Source organism: Gobio gobio, assembly GCF_949357685.1.
Source record: "Gobio gobio genome assembly, chromosome: 11".
NCBI classification, from domain to species: domain Eukaryota; kingdom Metazoa; phylum Chordata; class Actinopteri; order Cypriniformes; family Gobionidae; genus Gobio; species Gobio gobio.
In genome coordinates this window covers 37,315,288-37,334,290 of record NC_137104.1, presented here as the reverse complement: position 1 = coordinate 37,334,290, position 19,003 = coordinate 37,315,288, and the positions used below count along the sequence as shown (strand labels likewise).

At 38.9% G+C, this 19,003-nt stretch overlaps 1 protein-coding gene across 12 annotated transcripts in view; it reads left to right on the top strand.

Annotated features, from left to right (window-relative positions):
- The window catches only part of pleca (plectin a), a 150,623-nt gene that overhangs the window by 122,715 nt on the left and 8,905 nt on the right, over positions 1 to 19,003 (top strand). For 6 of the 12 annotated variants that reach the window (XM_079829002.1, XM_079829009.1, XM_079829013.1 and 3 more), the window contains 21 exons: positions 615 to 708; positions 830 to 984; positions 1,271 to 1,622; positions 2,321 to 2,398; positions 2,540 to 2,701; positions 2,848 to 2,952; positions 3,764 to 3,859; positions 3,978 to 4,103; positions 6,251 to 6,403; positions 6,768 to 6,922; positions 7,156 to 7,282; positions 8,134 to 8,317; positions 8,566 to 8,598; positions 8,998 to 9,155; positions 9,314 to 9,492; positions 12,164 to 12,302; positions 12,413 to 12,766; positions 13,000 to 13,083; positions 13,168 to 13,272; positions 13,424 to 13,522; positions 14,933 to 18,277. In XM_079829002.1, coding sequence (XP_079685128.1) covers positions 615 to 708; positions 830 to 984; positions 1,271 to 1,622; positions 2,321 to 2,398; positions 2,540 to 2,701; positions 2,848 to 2,952; positions 3,764 to 3,859; positions 3,978 to 4,103; positions 6,251 to 6,403; positions 6,768 to 6,922; positions 7,156 to 7,282; positions 8,134 to 8,317; positions 8,566 to 8,598; positions 8,998 to 9,155; positions 9,314 to 9,492; positions 12,164 to 12,302; positions 12,413 to 12,766; positions 13,000 to 13,083; positions 13,168 to 13,272; positions 13,424 to 13,522; positions 14,933 to 18,277 — 6,283 coding nt within the window. The remainder of the gene's footprint in view (positions 1 to 614; positions 709 to 829; positions 985 to 1,270; positions 1,623 to 2,320; positions 2,399 to 2,539; positions 2,702 to 2,847; positions 2,953 to 3,763; positions 3,860 to 3,977; positions 4,104 to 6,250; positions 6,404 to 6,767; positions 6,923 to 7,155; positions 7,283 to 8,133; positions 8,318 to 8,565; positions 8,599 to 8,997; positions 9,156 to 9,313; positions 9,493 to 12,163; positions 12,303 to 12,412; positions 12,767 to 12,999; positions 13,084 to 13,167; positions 13,273 to 13,423; positions 13,523 to 14,932; positions 18,278 to 19,003) is intronic. The other 6 variants (XM_079829012.1, XM_079829004.1, XM_079829005.1 and 3 more) reach the window with 1 other exon arrangement.

Here is a 19,003-nt window from a genome sequence, read left to right as displayed (position 1 = left end):
TGTTTTGACGTTTTAAGTTTTAGTTAAATCGTTCAATACTACTATATTAATCAGATCTTGAACGATAAAAATCTTTTACTGAAGTAACAAATGTGGAAGGACTCAACTTTACTTTTAATATAATTTGTTGTTGTTTTTTTGAAAGAACTATCCCTTTAAGATGATTTTTTCTTCAAAATAAATGCATTACTTTTGTTATTAAATAGCATTTAGCACAAGAAACAGGGCGTCACTTTTAAAAAGATTTGTCACAAGACTCGCTGCTGCTCTGCAGAATATTTATGAGTCTCATCAGTTACAACAGCACTTCTTAACATCAATAGCCGATTCTGTGTGCCTTCGTTCTGACAAAAACCTCTCTGGACTGGGATTTAGCATTATTAGTATTATTAGCCATGGCTTTTATGAATGACAGCTATGGACTGGAGTTCCTGCTCCGTGAGAGGAGGGTGTGAGTGATTCAGCTGACTTTTTTCAGATTGATTGATTGAATGTAGAATGCCTGTACAGTCTGAATATTGTTTAGTGTAGCATTTGTCCAGTCATTTTATACTTAATATTTAGCATGTAGTGAATTATGTTGATGAGTATTTGTGTGTCTGTTTCATGTACAGGCTGGAGCGTCTCCAGAGAATAGTCAGTAAGGTGCAAATGGAGTCAGGTTTGTGTGAGGAACAACTCAACCAGGTGGAAACACTGTTACAAACGGTGAGATTGAAAGACATTTTTCTTTCCTTTATTTGAATCCAAATATCCAAAAGCTTTTGAGAAGATAAACCTGCAGTATTTGTAAGCAAATTGCTTTAATTTAACTTTGCTTTTATTGCAGGACATGCGTCTGCTGAGTGCGGGAAAGCCAATCCAGCACGCGTCTGAGATAGAGGCAGATCTGAACAAGGCTGAAAACATGATTCGATACCTTTTCAATGATGTGCAATTACTTAAAGATGGGCGCCACCTACAGGCAGAACAGATGTACAGGCGGTTAGTATGATATTCTACTGTCATAACCTAAAGAAATACAGTTACAACTTTATTGTTTTTGCTCAGTACTAATCTTCAGGTTTGAATGCAATACTCATCAACCAAAAATATTAATGCTGTACTTTATTTATATAGGAAAAATATACTGGAAAATGTTTCGTTTTTTAAAGAAAGTTAAATCTGCACTAATGCTTTACAAAAAATATGTATTAAAAACTATTTATATTATGTTTTTCATTACAGCTTTGTAACAGCATCTGTAACTGTCCTCTCTTGGCTCTTTCAGGGTGTACCGTCTCCATGAGCGTCTGGTTAACCTGCGCAGTGAGTTTAATCTGCGTCTGAAGTCTGGCGTGACGATGTCGCAGGTGCCCATGACCCAGATGCCCATGACCCAAATCTCCCACGTCCAAACACTACAGCAGTCTCCACAGCGCATTAGACCTGAGCTCGACGAAGTTACTCTCAAGTACATTCAGGACCTCCTGTCCTGGGTGGAGGAGAACCAGAGGCGCATTGATGGGGGAGAGTGGGGTGAAGATCTGCCCTCTGTGGAGTCTCAACTCGGTAGCCATCGTGGCCTTCATCAGTCCATCGAGGAATTCAAATACAAGATTGACCGTGCACGGGCTGATGAGGTAATTTAAAGCATAATTTACAAATAGGCAAATACCTGGGTACAGAGTTTTAACTACCTGGATACAGAGATTGACTCCCAGTTTTCATTTGATAAGCATTCAGACAGTCTAGGCTTACGTCTAGGCTTACTGAGGAAACTGAGGAGTTTTAATATTGAAAAGGACATTCTGATAGTTGTGTATAAATCACTCATCATTTTTTTTTTTTATTGTTGTGTGGTTATTTCTTGTATTGTTTGTCGAGTCTTTATCTAAAGACAATTTTCTACCGCTATGGAGATTGACAATAAAGCTTTTGAATTTCATTTGTTCTGTAGTACTTTATCCTGTTAGTCTTAAAATTGGCCATTGTACACTTTTGTAGCATGTATTGTGTTCCCCGAGGTCAACTTGCACCGTAATTTTGTGGTTGTTATGTTATGTTATGTTATGCTACTGTATCTGTAAGATGTTTATATATATATAAATGACATATATAATATGATTTTTTATATATAAATCATTTTTATATATTAATGATCAGTTTATATATAAATGATACATACTGGATACTAGAGTACAAACAATACCATTCTCAATAAATCATACATTCTATTTTTAAACAGTATTAATAATTCACATTGTTTAATAAACTTAAAAATGGCTAAGACTGCAATTAATTTTATATGAAAAACCAACATAATTTTCTCTCCTCTCAGAATCAGTTGACTCCAGTCAGTAAGGGAGCCTATCGAGAATACTTGGGCAAACTGGACCTTCAATATGCCAAACTGCTGGTACTTATACACACTGATCACTTTGTTGAATCTTAATTATCGATCCTAAAATATCTATCAAACCCAATAACATACAAAGCCTGATGAAATAGAATTAGCTCATTTATTAGTTGGTTAATTTTTGTTGTTGTTCCTCCTCAGAACTCGTCCAAGTCACGCCTGCGGAGTCTAGATCAGCTGCACGCTTTTGTTGTGGCCGCCACAAAAGAGCTGATGTGGCTGAACGAAAAAGAAGAGGAGGAAGTGAACTACGATTGGAGTGACCGAAACTCCAACATGACCGCCAAGAAGGACAACTATTCTGTAAGGCCACTAACACTTTTGAACATGATTCCACCTGCACTAAATTTGCAGGTGGAATCATATTCATGTTTTAATTGTAGAAAACCCTCTGAAATAATTTTATTGCACTTGAGATTGACAGTGGATGCTGCTGTGCTGTCTTGTAGGGTTTGATGCGAGATCTTGAGCTGAGAGAGAAGAGAGTGAACAATGTCCAGGTGACCGGAGACAAACTGTTGAAAGATGGCCATCCTGCCAGGAAGACTGTTGAGGTACAATATTTTGCATTTCATATTTTATTTATTTGTTTGCCTTAGGCTTGCTTAACTGGACACACCTAATATCCAATAATATATTACTGATTTAACTACACTGACACTATCAGATGAAAACAAAACCTGAGCTGAATAATGAAAGTATTGTCTTCTGTAGAGCTCCTTATAGCTGAAATGAACTTGTTTCATAATAAATAAATTTTACACAGTTATTGAACTGAAGTAAATCATCACTGAACTGAATTTAGCTGAATAATGCTGCTTTACAGGAAAAATTGGAACTTGTCATATTTGATGAAGTTGCATCCTTAATTCTGTTACTTTCCTGTTTATTATTGTGAAGCTGCTTTGAAACTATTTCTATTCTACAAAGCACTATAAATGTAATAGATGCAGATTGCGGCTATATACACTGTTTAAATAGCAATAGATTCTATTTACACTAAGTGTAAATAGAATCTATCACTATTTTCACTATGTAAAAATAGCAGTTTTTCTTTGCAATAAGTGTAAAAAGTAGTTAGATTATATTTATATTCATAAATAGTGTCAGATACTATTTGCACCTCAGTGTTGTTGTACATTTAATGGTATGCAATAATAGTATAGAGTGTAAATGATTATATTTAGTAAAATTATTAAATGGATGCCACCTTATTGGAACAATAAAGCCCTCCATAAACCTACCCTTAACCCTAAGCGATAAACACTTTATTATTAAACACACATTAGACACTATATTTCCACTTTTCTAATCTTGATGTATGCAACTCCAACTGTTTGTAAAATGTTATCTGTTCCTCTGTAGGCTTTCACTGCAGCTCTTCAGACTCAGTGGAGCTGGATCCTTCAGCTGTGCTGTTGCATTGAAACTCATCTGAAAGAAAACACAGCCTACTTCCAGGTACATACAACAAACACTTATGCTTGTAAACAGTGGTTCGCAGTTCACATCCACGTAGACAGCCAAATAGATTTACTTCATCAGAATTAGTTTCATCTCCAAACCTTCTGTTCTACAGTTCTTCTCAGATGTTAAAGAGGCTGAAGAAAGGATGAAGAAGATGGAGGACGCAATGAAGAAGAAATATGTGTGTGACCGCTCAATCACAGTTACACGGCTAGAGGATCTGCTACAAGATGCAGTGGTGGGTGTTAATATGAGTGAAATTTTACAACCCTGTATACGCCAAAATGTACATGATTTTAATGAGCCTTTTATTTGACCATTAATTTTCCTTGAGACCATCTGAAATCAAAAACTTCCCTACTATATAGCATGTGTATGCCAAAAGAGTAGTATGTCAGAATGCATAGTATTCTAAAAAGAATAGGTTGAAAATAACCCACATGACCAACTACTTCTGGTGAGATTTTGCGCATTTGATGGACACTTTACTATCCCATGAGGCTATGAATGGCGGTGAATGACGCCCATGGACCATTGGCTGAACGTCTGATGCATATGGCACACTTATCTGGAAACAATTCAAGAGTTTCGAAGTCGTAATTTGATTGGTTTAATTCTACAGGATGTCTGCGAGACAAGTGTGTTGCGTTCTTTAACGGGCCGCCTAGAAACAAATGCTATGACACCAAACTCCCTTTTGGAAGAAGAACGTTGTAGTGTTTACAACTGTGACAATGAGTGCCAACCAGAATCAACTAAACGTTGGATTTTTAAAAGTATGTGAAGTTCGTGGCTAATTGCTGTAAACTTGCACAACATTCTTGAATGAATAATTTATAGATGCACGCCAGTTGTTGCAGGGACATTGACTTTACATTTCCACGCCCTAAACATGACGTGGAACAAGCGAACTGTGATTGGTTGCGTTTCATGTCAGTCAAACGTCCTCTTGGGTGATCCTTGACCAATGAAAGCTGCGATAGAGTCCAGACCTTCTGCGGTCAGTCTGATGGTCTGGCTATGCGAGACTAGCGGTGAAGTGACGGTGATCACAGGAGTGGTGTTTTTGTCCCCAATAGCACGAGTGCAAATGTGATCTTGATTTTATTCAACAGTTCAATAAATAAGAAGTTAATATTTTGTTATATTTTAGAAACTGTAATGAGTGATTTTGCTCAATTTTGCCAATGGAAATATTACCTGTAAAGCCAGAGCAGAACTGTTGTGCGTCTCTGAGTAACACGCAGCGGTGCTTCGTTTCAAAATGAAACCACGTTTAAGCGGATGAACCGGGTGAACCAATAATTCAATGGCTCTCAAAAAAAAAAGACTGTCCGAAATCGCCCCCTATACTCTGAAAAAGGGTACTATTTACTGTAGTGATGTCCGAAACGCTAGTGGATGTTATTGAGTGCACTCATTCAATCCCACAATGCACCACAATAACGAGTGTACAACCGATGTACGCTCAATGGCCAGAGAATAACTATAATGCACTGTGACGGCGAATTAATTCCTGCGTCTCTCCAGAAGATGGCGCCCACAGCTGAATCATCATTACTCCTGGAGCTGGCAGTTTGCTTAGTTTCAAATGATTATTAAACAGCAAGTACAAACTATGCAAAAGCGGTAGCCCTTCCGGCGCATTGAGTGTCCGAATTCACTCACTTGCTTCATTCACTCCTTCAATTGGACTATATTAGTGGAGTAATGTAGGTAGGGAAAAGTGAATGAGGGTATAGGAGCAATTTCGAACACAGCCATTTGCTTAATTCCTGAATGAATCAGCCGTTTGAATGAATCGAATGAATTAATGACTCAATGACTTACTCATTTAGACATGTACCGCCACCTTTTAGGAGTTTTAGTTTCTTATTTACAGTATAATTTCATTAAAAAAATGTATTTCATATTTCCATATTAATAAAAAACCCATTAAAAATTTAAATTCTGTCATCATTGGTCATTGAAGCCTAAAAGTTTATTATGTGTAATAAATTCTATGTTGAATAAAATAAACAATTCTAAAGCTACTTTTTGTAATGTCTAATTGATGCTTCTCTTATTTAACACAATAATGACTTTAAATTATCTTTTGGGGGAAAAGTTTCAAACATTCACTGATGCTCCAGAAGCAAACACGACGCATTAAGAGCCGGGGGTTAAAACTTTGTTTATTTTATTTTGTCTTGTGGGCTATATGTAAAATATCTTATTCAGGACAGTTCTAAATAAAAAATAACCTGAATTTTGTATTATGCCTCTTATTTTGTTAAAATAATTAACATTTAGCCGATTCTGCAAGGTGTATCTAAACTTTTAGATACATATTCATACATACATATGTAATACATACATGTGCAAATGTGTCTCTCTGGCCATCAGGAGGAAAAAGAACAGCTAAATGAATTCAAGACACACCTGGAGGGTCTCAACCGGAGAGCCAAGACCGTTATCCAGCTGAAGCCGAGGAACACCGCTCACCCCGTCAAGGGCAAATTACCCATTCAGGCTGTTTGTGACTTCAAACAAATGGAGGTAAAGCAGATACACCCTGTCACTTGTTTTCTTGTGTACATGGGTAATATAAAATAACTGAATTATTCCTAAGTGCTCAATTCAGAACACACAAACAACGTTTTGAACCATGTGTTTATTTGCTTTCTATATCCCAGTCCCCCTGGGGATGAATGGCGAATATAGAAGTCACATGTGTGATCATGCTCACCATGGGTGTAATTTGTGATCTAGCATGAATATCTTGCTATTACACAGGCTCAGCAATCAGCCTCACCCATTAGCTTGTTCTTGCCCTTAGTCACTGCACTTATCAAATACAAAATGTAATCCATATTAATCACTTCAAACTTCGTAATTAACATCCTTCAATTTTTGGGCCCAGATCACGGTACACAAAGGAGATGAGTGTGCCCTGGTGAACAACTCCCAACCGTACAATTGGAAAGTGCGAAACTCCAGTGGAAATGAATCAACAGTACCGTCCATCTGTTTCATTGTACCTCCCACCAACAAAGAAGCTGTGGATATCAGCTCTAGGTAACACAGTACAACCTAATATCAATGCACAAGGCTAACCTCATTTGACTTCCCTTCCTTCAATTGGCAGCACATTCAGATTCCACATACTTTTATCTCTGTTTTTGACATCTGGGAGATAAGATGTGTGGTTTTGTTGTGATTTATATCAGCAAATGTTGCAAAGTCAACCAAATTGTTCTGATCGTGCTTATGGCTCTGGCGCCTTATCTTTGGCTTTGTTTTTAACCTAGTTTGGATGCGAGTCAGCAGAGGCTGATGGTTCTGTGGCAAAGGCTGCATGTTGATATGAAGAGCCTGCTGTCCTGGCAGTACTACATGCGAGACATCCTGCTTATCAACTCCTGGAATTTTATCATGGTAACTAGCACACACACCCTTTTTAGAAAGCACCTAATCAGCATATTAGAATAATTTATGAAGGATCATGTGACCCTGAAAAATGGAGTAATGGAATGGGAAAACTGTTATTTTGAATTGGAATAATATTTCACAATATCACTATTTATGCTGTATTTTTGATGTAATAAATGCAGCCTTGGTGAGCATAAGAGACTTCTTTCAAAAACATAAAAAATCCCAAACTTTTAAAAGGTAGTGCATCATTTTGAGTTTTGCTGAAGCTTACAGTTCAGTGCTATGAAATGATTGCCAATGTTTCCTAACTTTACCTTTAAAGATGCAGTGTGTAATATTTATGATGATCTATTGACAGAAATGCAATATAATATACATAACTATGCTTTGAGTGGTGTATTAAGACCTTGCATAATGAACCGTTATGTTTTTATTACCTTAGAATGAGCCATTTCTATCTACATACACCGCGGGTCTGCTTACAGTAAAGTCACCATTTTGCGCCGTCATGTTTCTACAGTAGCCCTAAACGGACAAACTGCTCTACGCTAAAATGTACACAGTGCACCTTTAATTGAGTATTAGATGCCACAAATGTCTAAATGTAAAAACATTCAAATATTCTGTATCGGCCAATATATGTCTAATATGATTGCTACGGTAAATATAACCTCTAATATTAGCTGATAACTGATACAAATCTGATATATCATACATCACTTTAAATAACTCATTATTATGTATTATTTAATTGCATGCAGAGGCGTACAAACTGAAGAGTTACATTATAAACCTTATAAACCTACTCTTGAATAGTAATTAGGTGACATATTCTGTTCTCTAATTTTGTGTAGTTCAAGACTCTGAGAGTCGAGGAATATCGACTGACCCTGAAGAACCTGGAGCAGCACTATCAGGCCTTCATCCGTGACAGTCAGGATTCTGAGCTCTTCGGTGCTGATGATCGCTTGCAAGCTGAGAACAGTTACACCAAAGCCACTCAACATTATGATAACCTGCTACGCTCCGTTGAACAAGGTGGGTGTCAGATTAGGCCGGGTGGTTTGTTCAGATGTATAGAAATCATTCATCACTTTCACTGTTCAGTGAACTTGCACAAAGACGAAGCCATCTTGGCCCCAGCAACAACCCTGTTTTAAGACCTTCTTTCCCTGATCACGGCTACAGGTTTTTCTGCATGCTTGATGCAACACAAAGGCATTTTTCACTTGTAGGGATTTCAAGATTCCATCCAACCCCCATTATGACTGAGACTTATTTTTCAGAACCTGTTCTCATCCGAAAGGGCAGCGAATTGGGTAAAGATCAGAGAGTGGATTTTTTAACAAACTGTAAATGATTTGTCCATGTCATTGTTTGTTTCATACTTTCATGTGCATTTTGCTCTAATCCACATTGACTCCAGGGGTTTTAAGCATGTTTTTAATTCATATCCACAGATTTTCTCACTTCTTGAAATGCAGTGTACTCACTTAATAGTGTGCAAATGAACTGATTTACTTGATCTTTAAGGCCTGAAACATTCTTGATGAAAGTACTTGAATGCAAATGCTTCTATAGCTATGCAAGCTCGATTTCATGTGCCTATAAATATAGTATGGATAATGCATAGATTAATGATCTGTGCTTTTGCTTTGTTATTTGTATTTTTCCAATATTTTGCAGTGTTTTTAACACAAAGTATGTCATTTTTTTAGGGGAACAGGATGAGTCAGTGTGCAAGAGTTACATCACCCAGATAAAAGACCTGAGATTGAGACTGGAAGGCTGTGAGAAGCGCACCGTGAACCGCCTCAGACAGATGGTAGACAAGGAGCCTCTCAAAGCCTGTGCACAGAGAGCCACTGAACAGAAGGTCTGCAGAAACACTGCATTAATATACATTATACCTGTTTGTATGAAGAAATGCCTTCAAATGTATCTATATCACATCAAGAGCCTGTGCATGTCTACTGCAATCATTAAAAATATTAACCTGACTAAATATTTGTGTATTCTTACCTCGTCCTATAGAAAGTGCAGACTGAGTTGGAGGGTATAAAGAAAGACCTGGATAAGATGGTGGAGAAGAGTGAAGCAGTGCTGGCCACATCTCAGCAGTCCAGTTCAGCCCCTGTCCTGCGCTCAGAAATAGACATCACCCAGAAAAAAATGGAGCACGTCTACAGTCTTTCCTCTGTGTATCTCGACAAGTGAGTTTAATTTTTTTATACATATATACTAGCCTGACAAGCCAGGCCCACATCAAGATGTTGGGTCTGGGAACTCACCATTGGCAGGTTGTCTTTCAAATTCCCTCTGCACGCAATAGGATAGCGCTACAACCAACCAGAACAACGAAGAAGGTGAAGCGGAGCTAGTTGATAGGCGATTAAACTTTCGCCGTATTCGGTCGGCAAAATTCCGAACACATCTTCCTTTCTTAAAGGGGCTATATGCGTTTTTCTGAAATTTAAACTCGCGACTGACACCTTCGGCCAAAAAACAGAACTGCTCTTATTTTCTGCTCGCTCTCGCAGCAGTGGTGACGTCACATCCCCAGACAGCGCGGGAAAAAAACGACCCGACAGAAAATAGGAAAAATAGGATACAGGCTTATAGGTGCACCCACTGTGAGCAGACAAGGTGTCAGTATGCTCATCAGGAGATGTTTGAGTCATAAAAGGTCAAATAAAAATGCTATTGTTACGTTTATTTTGGGGAAAAAGTTGCATATAGCCCCTTTAAGAATGACTTCAGTGCCGTTCTTTGTTCTTTTCTCAAAGAAAAGCTTAACAACAAGTCTTCCTGAGTCGCGGCCAAAGCCAATTCGAAAGACCGCTGTTCGCCAGCTTCTTTGTTTACAAGTACGTCGAACCGCCGCAACTCTGTCGTCATTATGTTAAGCCTGCCCACCGACTCTATACACGATGTGATTGGCCTGACCAGAGTTTGGTTTTTCCAGCTCGCAAGCCAACGGAGAGTTGCTAGACTACCCTGGCTGCAAATTAGATTTGCTGCCGCTAGAGTGCGTCTAGATTTCTAGGCTACATATATACACTACCATTCTTCAGTTTGGCTTAGGAAAGCTGTTTCAAATTTTTTTTTAAGAAGTCTCTTATGCTCACCAAGGCCTTTATTTGATCAACAATAAGTAAAAACAGTAATAATGTGAAGTATTATTACAATTTAAAATAACTGTTTTCTATTTTAATATGTTTTAAAATGTAATTTATTCCTGTGATGACAATGCTGAATTTTCAGTAGCCGTTAGTCCAGTCGTTCGTTAGCATCACGTGACACTTTTTACAGGATTATTTAATGATTAGAAGTTAAAAGAAAGTCAATAGAAATAGCATTTTTGTAATTCTTGTCACTTTCAATTTAAAGCTACACTATGTAACTTTTCCGTCCACTAGAGGTCGCCTGTTCAAAACAAAGGCGTAGTTTGATGACGCCACGTTTGAGCGCAGAACCTCGGGACATGTGGTCTTCACCTCACAGCCGGTGGAAAACAGTCAGGATAGGACTCGGGCAGAAATCATGTTCATGGATGCGATTATTAACATTACTGTAGTGAAGCAGAGCAGGACCGAGTGTTGTGGAGCTGAGCAAGGCCGCAGGAGTGATTGAAGAGCGGGACTGTTATTATGGCATAGTCGCCGGCGGGACTTTTATTATGACACAGTTGCCGGCGGCACTTCCTCTTCTCCAGTGCTGAGTGTGAGGTAACGCAGCTCTGTTTATCGTATTAGATATATCTGAGTGTGTTGAAAAGGAAGTTATGACGTTCGCTCAGCGGCTGCTATGACACTTGTTCACAATGCAGTGAGAGTAAAGTGTTTCACTGAATAAAACCGGAGACCGAGGGTGACGCAGATATGACGCAATCGACAGGCGACTCCCTCAAACGCATAGCTCACACGTCCTGGCTCCTTGGTTAAAATAGCAATTTTCTCACGATTAACAAATAGTTGAAAACATTTGGGATATTCTAAGTACTCAACTGAACAAAATATATAACACTGGCCTAGTGATTTCTGGATGTTTTACTGCAAAAATCCTACATAGTTCACCTTTAATGCAACCTTCCAGAATAAAAAATATATATTACTGACCCCAAATTTTTGAACTTATTTAGATGAAGTAGTATCCTATAGAATATTTTTTTTTACTTTTCCACATTAAAGGTCCTTGCACACCGAGTCCAAAATTGTAATATTAGTCATCCTAAAAATTTGTGACGAATTTGTCACACGCATTTGTTGCGCACTGAGTCCAATGCATATTAATTAATCTGTTGCGAAAAATTCGCAAAACAATAAAAAACGGATTCTTCAAGCAGTGAGGATGATTTTGTTATTCTCTTTCTTTTCAAAAAGAGAAAAAGAAAGATTAAATAATGGGTCCATCCAATCCTGAGATTGCGTAGAGAGGAAGGAGAGTTCCACCCCTGGAGCTGCGGATTATCCCGAGCGATTCAAAGTTTACTTCAGGATGTCTGTGGCTCAATTTGATGCTTTGCTAGTGATACTGGAGCCAATGATTTTGACCACCAATTTTGTTTGTAGTACAGTTTGTCATTCAACTTTGTTTGTCATACTGTGCTTTGTGCTGCAAGATTAAGTGAATCAACTTGGCAGATGCGGCGTTTGCTTGTACGGTGGCTCTGAATTGTCAAAACACCTCTCAAAATGCTTGCTACGTATGCGAAAAACGCAGAAAATCTAACCTGATCCGATTTTTTATGACGGACAAAAGTTTCGGAGGCAGTGTGTAAACGTGATTGACACAACGTGAGGTCTTTTTTTTTTCGTGCAAGAATTTCATCTTTTTGTCCTTTCCATATAAAATGATGCTGATCCTATTCTTTTGTCCATAAAGGCTGAAGACCATTGACATGGTAATCCGCAGCCAACAAGGAGCAGAAGACATTCTCAACAAATATGAGAACCAGTTGCGGGATGTGAATAAAGTTCCTGTTAATGAGAAAGAGATTGAGGCCAATCAAACACAGCTTCAGGTGCATTGTCTCTCCCACAATAACCCAATTATGCATAGAATTGATTGAAATTGTTTTTCAGATCGTACATGACCTCACAAACATGTTCTTTCCTTCTTTCTTTACTCTAGAAACTGCGCTCAGAAGCGGAGGGAAATCAAGCCACTTTTGACCGCCTGGAAGAGGAGCTTCAGAGAGCTACAGCGGTGACCGACCGTATTTCTCAGCTGCACAGTGAACGGGACATAGAGCTGGAGCACTACAGGCAGCTGGTGGGAAACCTGAAGGACCGCTGGCAGGCTGTGTTCGCTCAGATTGAGCTGAGGCAGCGAGAACTTGACCTTCTGAGCAGGCAGATGCAGGCCTACAGACAGAGCTGTGACTGGCTCATCCGCTGGACAGCTGATGCCAAGCAGAGGCAGGACCAGCTCCATGCTGTGCCCATTGACAGCAAAGCCCTTCAAGAGCAGCTGACCCAGGAGAAGGTATCTATCTATCTATCTATCTATCTATCTATCTATCTATCTATCTATCTATCTATCTATCTATCTATCTATCTATCTATCTACGTATCCATCCATCCATCCATCCATCCGAAATGCAGGGTTTTAATAAATGTTCTGTTCTCAATGCTTTATATAATGAATATAATATCATATTTTGTTAGAAAATCATGTAATTGATATTTTTATTTATGTCATGTCCATCCTTTGTACAGAAACTACTTGAGGAGATTGAGAAGAACAAGGACAAGGTGGATGAGTGCCATAAATATGCTAAAGCATACATCGATGCCATAAAAGTATGTATGAATGCTGCAGCATACATATTTTACTCAAATCCAAATGATTTATGAGTAGCGCTCTGACTGAATATTCTCATCCAGGATTATGAGCTCCAGCTGGTGACTTATAAAGCTCACGTGGAGCCCATCGCTTCCCCTCTGAAGAAGACCAAAATGGAGTCTGCATCTGATGACATCATCCAAGAGGTACCCTTGATATCTGATATCCACCTGTCTTTGACTCTTAATCTGCAATGCATTCATTTACATACTGTATGCATAACTTATACTGTTATGCTTGGGCTTTTATTTCTTGATTTTATTTGACATGCCAAGTAACTTTAAAAATATCTTTCAGTATGTGACTCTGAGAACACGCTACAGTGAGCTGATGACTCTTTCGACACAGTATATTAAATTCATCATTGAGACACAGCGCCGCCTACAGGATGAGGTGGTAAGTGTCAAAACATAAAGTCCTATTAGTACACTAGCACTTTAACTTACTAACTTGACCCTATTGTCGTTTAATTTGTGGATGTATGGACAGATGAAATATGTATTTATTTCACTGTAGAAAGCATATGAGACACAGTTACATTTCAGTTATCAAAGAGTGACACAATAGTGGAGACAAAGTTTAAATATGCTATTTTTGGCCATGTGCTAGAGGTTAAAGTTCTGGAAATCAAAAATGTAACCGATAAAGCTGCTCACCTAGGTCTTCAGTAATATTAATGCTAGTGGTGCAGCACATTCCATTTCTTTCACAATGTATGTCTTTCATTATGTTTTTACTACTATGGAGGTGTTTTAATATCTCTTATTAGTGATGCCACATTGTTTAATTTCCTGGTTGGATTTCCTGATTTCCATTGTTTAATTTCCTGGTTGGATTCTATCTGCTGCTTTTGTAAAAAAAGATAGCCGCATTCTTACCCATCATTCCTTTGTGCTCTAGTTGTTGATTTTCCCTCTGAGTATGCTTCAGTCTGACTGTCACCCCTTCTTCTGTAGTTGTTTTCTGCACAATTTTGGTTTCCATTTTCCTTTCTAACCTTTATTTTCTTGTTTGCTTCTCTAAACTGCTTGCCAGTGCTTTATCATGATGAATGTTTGTCTTGTGTGGGCGCTAAAGAGGTAAATTGTCCACAAAAATGTATGTTCATCCATGTCAAAATCTACACTTTGGCATTCATCAGACCTGCTTTTCTCCCCCCCAACCCACAAATGATCCAGCATTATTTAAGCATTATTTAATTATTCTCATTCTTTCTTTGCTGCATCACTAAGCTGTTCTGTTGTAGGCATTAAAATACCACAAATATACTGTACATCAAATACTTGTTTATTCATTGATCCTTTACAATAGTAATTTATGTACAGGTTAATTTATTAAAAGGTTCAATTTCCATATTTTGTTCAAAAGGGAATCCTAAACACCTTCTGTAATCCTTTTCACTCTGATGTGAAATATTAAAAAACACAACTCTTTAGCCTTCAAAATTACAGGGTAGAGTTTTAAAATTTAAATTTAGTTAAAATTTTTATTAATTTAACAAAAAGTAGCCATATACAGTGAAAACACCTCATTAGCATGAAGCCATTCGATATTCCAGCTGTAGTGGTGTTTTGTGAAGTGATTGTGTCTCATTTTGTGTACCATACATTGTGACTTTATATTATCCTTAATAAATCTTCTGTAACTACATAAGTTATTTTCTATTTAGCATAACTATTTAGCATAACTCCCTGTAACTTTGTCCATGTACTTACATTTGCATGTACGTACATGCACTCATAATATCTAACTCTTAAATGCTTAACTTTGTTTCTATTTCCCCTAATATTTACCCCACTAATACAGAAAGCTGCTGAAAAACTTAAGGAAGAAGATAGAAAAAAGCTGGCCGAGATGCAGGCCGAGCTAGAAAAGCAAAGGCAGTTAGCTGAATCTCACGTAAAGGCTATTGCTAAAGCAGAACAAGAGGCAAATGAGCTGAAGACGATGATGAAAGACGAAGTCAGCAAACGACAGGACGTCGCTGTCGATGCTGAGAAACAGAAGCACAATATCCAGCGAGAGCTTCATGAGCTCAAAAGCCTTTCTGACCAGGAAATCAAGTCTAAGACTCAACTGGTAGAAGAAGCCCTCCAAAGCCGCACCAGAATTGAAGAAGAAATCCGTATAATCCGACTCCAGCTAGAGACGACGATGAAACAAAAAAACACTGCTGAAACAGAGCTTCACCAGCTCAGGGATAAAGCTTCAGATGCTGAAAAACTTCGAAAGGCAGCACAGGATGAGGCAGAGAAGCTTCGGAAGCAAGTTGCTGAAGAGACTCAGAAGAAACGCCAGGCAGAAGAGGAGCTTAAACTGAAATCAGAGGCAGAAAAGGAGGCTGCCAAAGAGAAGAAGAGGGCCCTTGAGGATCTTGAGAAGTTCAAGCTTCAAGCTGAGGAAGCTGAGAGGCACATGAAGCAAGCAGAGCTGGAAAAGCAGAGACAGATTCAAGTGGTGGAGGAGGTGGCTAAGAAGACTGCAGCCACTCAGCTTGAGAGTAAACAATTATCATTGACAGCAAAACTGGAAGAATCACTTAAACATGAGCAGGTGATGGTCATTCAACTACAAGAGGAGGCAGAACATCTCAAAAAGCAGCAAGCTGAAGCAGATAAGGCAAGAGGGCAGGCAGAGAAGGAGCTAGAAACATGGAGACAGAAGGCTAATGAAGCTCTCCGGCTCCGGCTCCAGGCAGAAGAAGAGGCCAATAAGAAAACTGCAGCTCAGGAGGAAGCGGAGAAACAGAAGGAGGAAGCCAAACGGGAGGCAAAGAAGAGAGGAAAAGCTGAGGAGGCTGCCCTTAAGCAGAAAGAGATTGCAGAGAAAGAACTGGAGAACCAAAGGAAGATGGCTGAAGAAACAGCTAAACAGAAGCTTGCAGCAGAGCAAGAGCTTATTAGGTTAAGAGCAGATTTTGAGCATGCTGATCAACAGAGAACTGTCTTGGATGATGAGCTCCAGCGTCTCAAAAATGATGTCAATGCTGCTGTTAAACAGAAGAAGGAGCTTGAAGAGGAACTGGTCAAAGTTAGAAAGGAGATGGAAGTTCTACTAAAGGTAAAATCCAAAGCTGAGAAAGAGTCTATGTCAAACACTGAAAAGAGCAAACAACTACTTGAATCTGAGGCTGCCAAGATGAGAGAACTGGCAGAGGAAGCAACTAAATTGAGGTCAGTTGTAGAAGAAGCAAAGAAACAGAGGCAGATTGCAGAAGAAGAAGCTGCCCGTCAGAGAGCAGAAGCTGAGAAGATCCTCAAAGAAAAACTAGCAGCTATCAACGAAGCAACTCGTCTAAAAACTGAAGCTGAGATTGCTTTGAAAGAGAAGGAGGCTGAAAATGACCGTTTAAAGAGACAAGCTGAAGAAGAGGCCTACCAGAGGAAAGTTCTTGAAGATCAAGCGGCTCAGCATAAGCAAGCAATTGCAGAAAAGATTGATCTGCTCAAAAAGTCTTCAGACACTGAGCTCGACAGGCAAAAGACAATAGTAGAAGAAACCTTAAAGCAGAGGAAAGTGGTGGAGGAGGAGATCCACATTCTCAAACTCAATTTCGAAAAGGCTTCAACTGGCAAAAAGGACCTTGAACTTGAGCTTAACAAACTAAAGGGCATCGCAGAGGAGACACAGCAGAGCAAAGCAAAGGCAGAGGAAGAGGCAGAGAAATTCAGAAAACTTGCTTTGGAAGAGGAGAAAAAAAGGAAAGAGGCGGAGGCCAAGGTGAAAAAAATCCAAGCTGCAGAAGAGGAGGCGGCAAGACAACACAAAGCTGCTCAAGAGGAGGTTGAGCGTCTTATAAAGAAAGCAGAAGATGCCAAAAAACAGAAAGAGACTGCAGAGAAAGAAGCAGAGAGACAGATCATTTTAGTCAAAGAGGCTGCACAGAAGTGCTCTGCTGCTGAGCAGAAAGCCCAAGATGTTCTTCTCCAGCAAAATAAAGACAGCATGGTGCAGGATAAACTCAAGGAAGAGTTTGACAAAGCAAAGAAACTGGCGCAAGATGCAGCAAAGGCTAAAGATAAGGCTGAGAAAGAGGCTGCCCTGTTGCAGAAGAAAGCAGAGGAAGCTGAACGTCAAAAGCAGGCAGCTGAGGCTGAAGCTGCCAAACAGGCCAAAGCACAGGAAGATGCTGAAAAACTGAGGAAGGAAGCTGAAAAAGAAGCTTCCAGACGGGCTGAGGCAGAGGCTGCTGCTTTAAAACAAAAACAAGAGGCTGATGCTGAAATGGGCAAGTACAAAAAGCTTGCAGAAAAGACCCTGAAGCAGAAGTCTTCGGTTGAGGAGGAGTTAGTGAAAGTTAAATTGCAACTTGATGAGACCGACAAACAGAAATCTATCCTTGACGATGAACTTAAGCGACTCAAACAAGAGGTCAGTGATGCTATAAAGCAGAAGGCTCAAGTAGAGGACGAGCTCTCTAAAGTCAAGATTCAGATGGAGGACTTACTAAAACTGAAACTTAAAATTGAAAAGCAAAACCAAGAGCTTATGAAGAAAGATAAAGATAACACAAAGAAACTCCTTGAGGAAGAGGCTGAGAACATGAAAAAATTGGCAGAGGAGGCAGCACGGCTCAACATTGAGGCTCAAGAAGCTGCAAGATTACGACAAATTGCAGAGACAGATCTCGCCAAACAGAGGGAACTGGCTGATAAGATGCTGGAAGAGAAAAAGCAGGCCATTCTGGAGGCTACAAAACTGAAGGCTGAAGCCGAAAAGCTCCAGAAACAGAAAGATCAGGCACAGGTAGAGGCTCAAAAGCTGTTAGAGGCCAAAAAGGAGATGCAGAAGCGTCTGGAGCAGGAGACTGAAGGTTTCCAGAAATCTTTAGAGGCTGAACGCAAGCGTCAATTGGAGATTACCGCAGAAGCTGAGAAACTAAAGATCAAGGTGACCCAGCTAAGTGATGCTCAGTCAAAAGCGGAGGAGGAAGCCAACAAATTCAAGAAACAAGCAGATGATATCAAAAACCGTCTCCTAGAGACTGAAAAACACACTTCAGAAAAACACACTGTTGTTGAGATACTGGAAGTACAAAGACTGCAGAGCAAAAAAGAGGCTGATGATCTGCATAAAGCAATTGCAGAGCTTGAGAAAGAAAAGGAGAAATTGAAAAAAGAGGCTGCTGACTTACAAAAACAATCAAAAGAGGTATTGTGTAATGTTGTAGTACTGCAGTCTAGTGTTTTATATATTAGCCTTAAACACCTTAATTAACAATTAACAGTTTTATAAAACTTCTGAACCTTTGTTCATGTACATTGCATGTTGCCAGTGACAGTGATAACAAAGCCTGCAATTGTCATGAACAAAGATGTTCTGGTCCCCTTTAACACTACAGTGTCTTTATTTAGTTTGCAATTATGTTGTGCAGCCTATGTTTGCACATTGTTGGTATCACTATTTATTTTTTTATTACTTTCTAATGTCTGTAACTTGGGCACTATAATGTGTTGTAATTGTAAAAACAAACAAAAAAATCCATAATTTACCTATTAATTCAACAACAAACTAAATATATTTCAGCTGTTAGATATTAGTGTACCTTTTCATTAATATATATATTGTAGTATGCTGTGAAGTTGTCATATTTATATAGTGTATTGTATTATTTTGATTCTGAGGTAACAGTGAAATCTTCCATCATTAACTCTCATTCCATCTGTTTTTCTCATGCAATGTTTATTATTTTCACCCCTTTGACTTTCATTGTATGGACATAAACAGTTTAAACATTCTTCAAAATATTTTGTGAAGAAATATTTTGCAGAAGCATGTAATGCAAGTTAGGAGTACATGATGACAGAGTTTTCATTTGTGGGTAAACTTTAAGACGTGCATTTACTTAATTGTCATTTAAATTAAATCATTGCAACC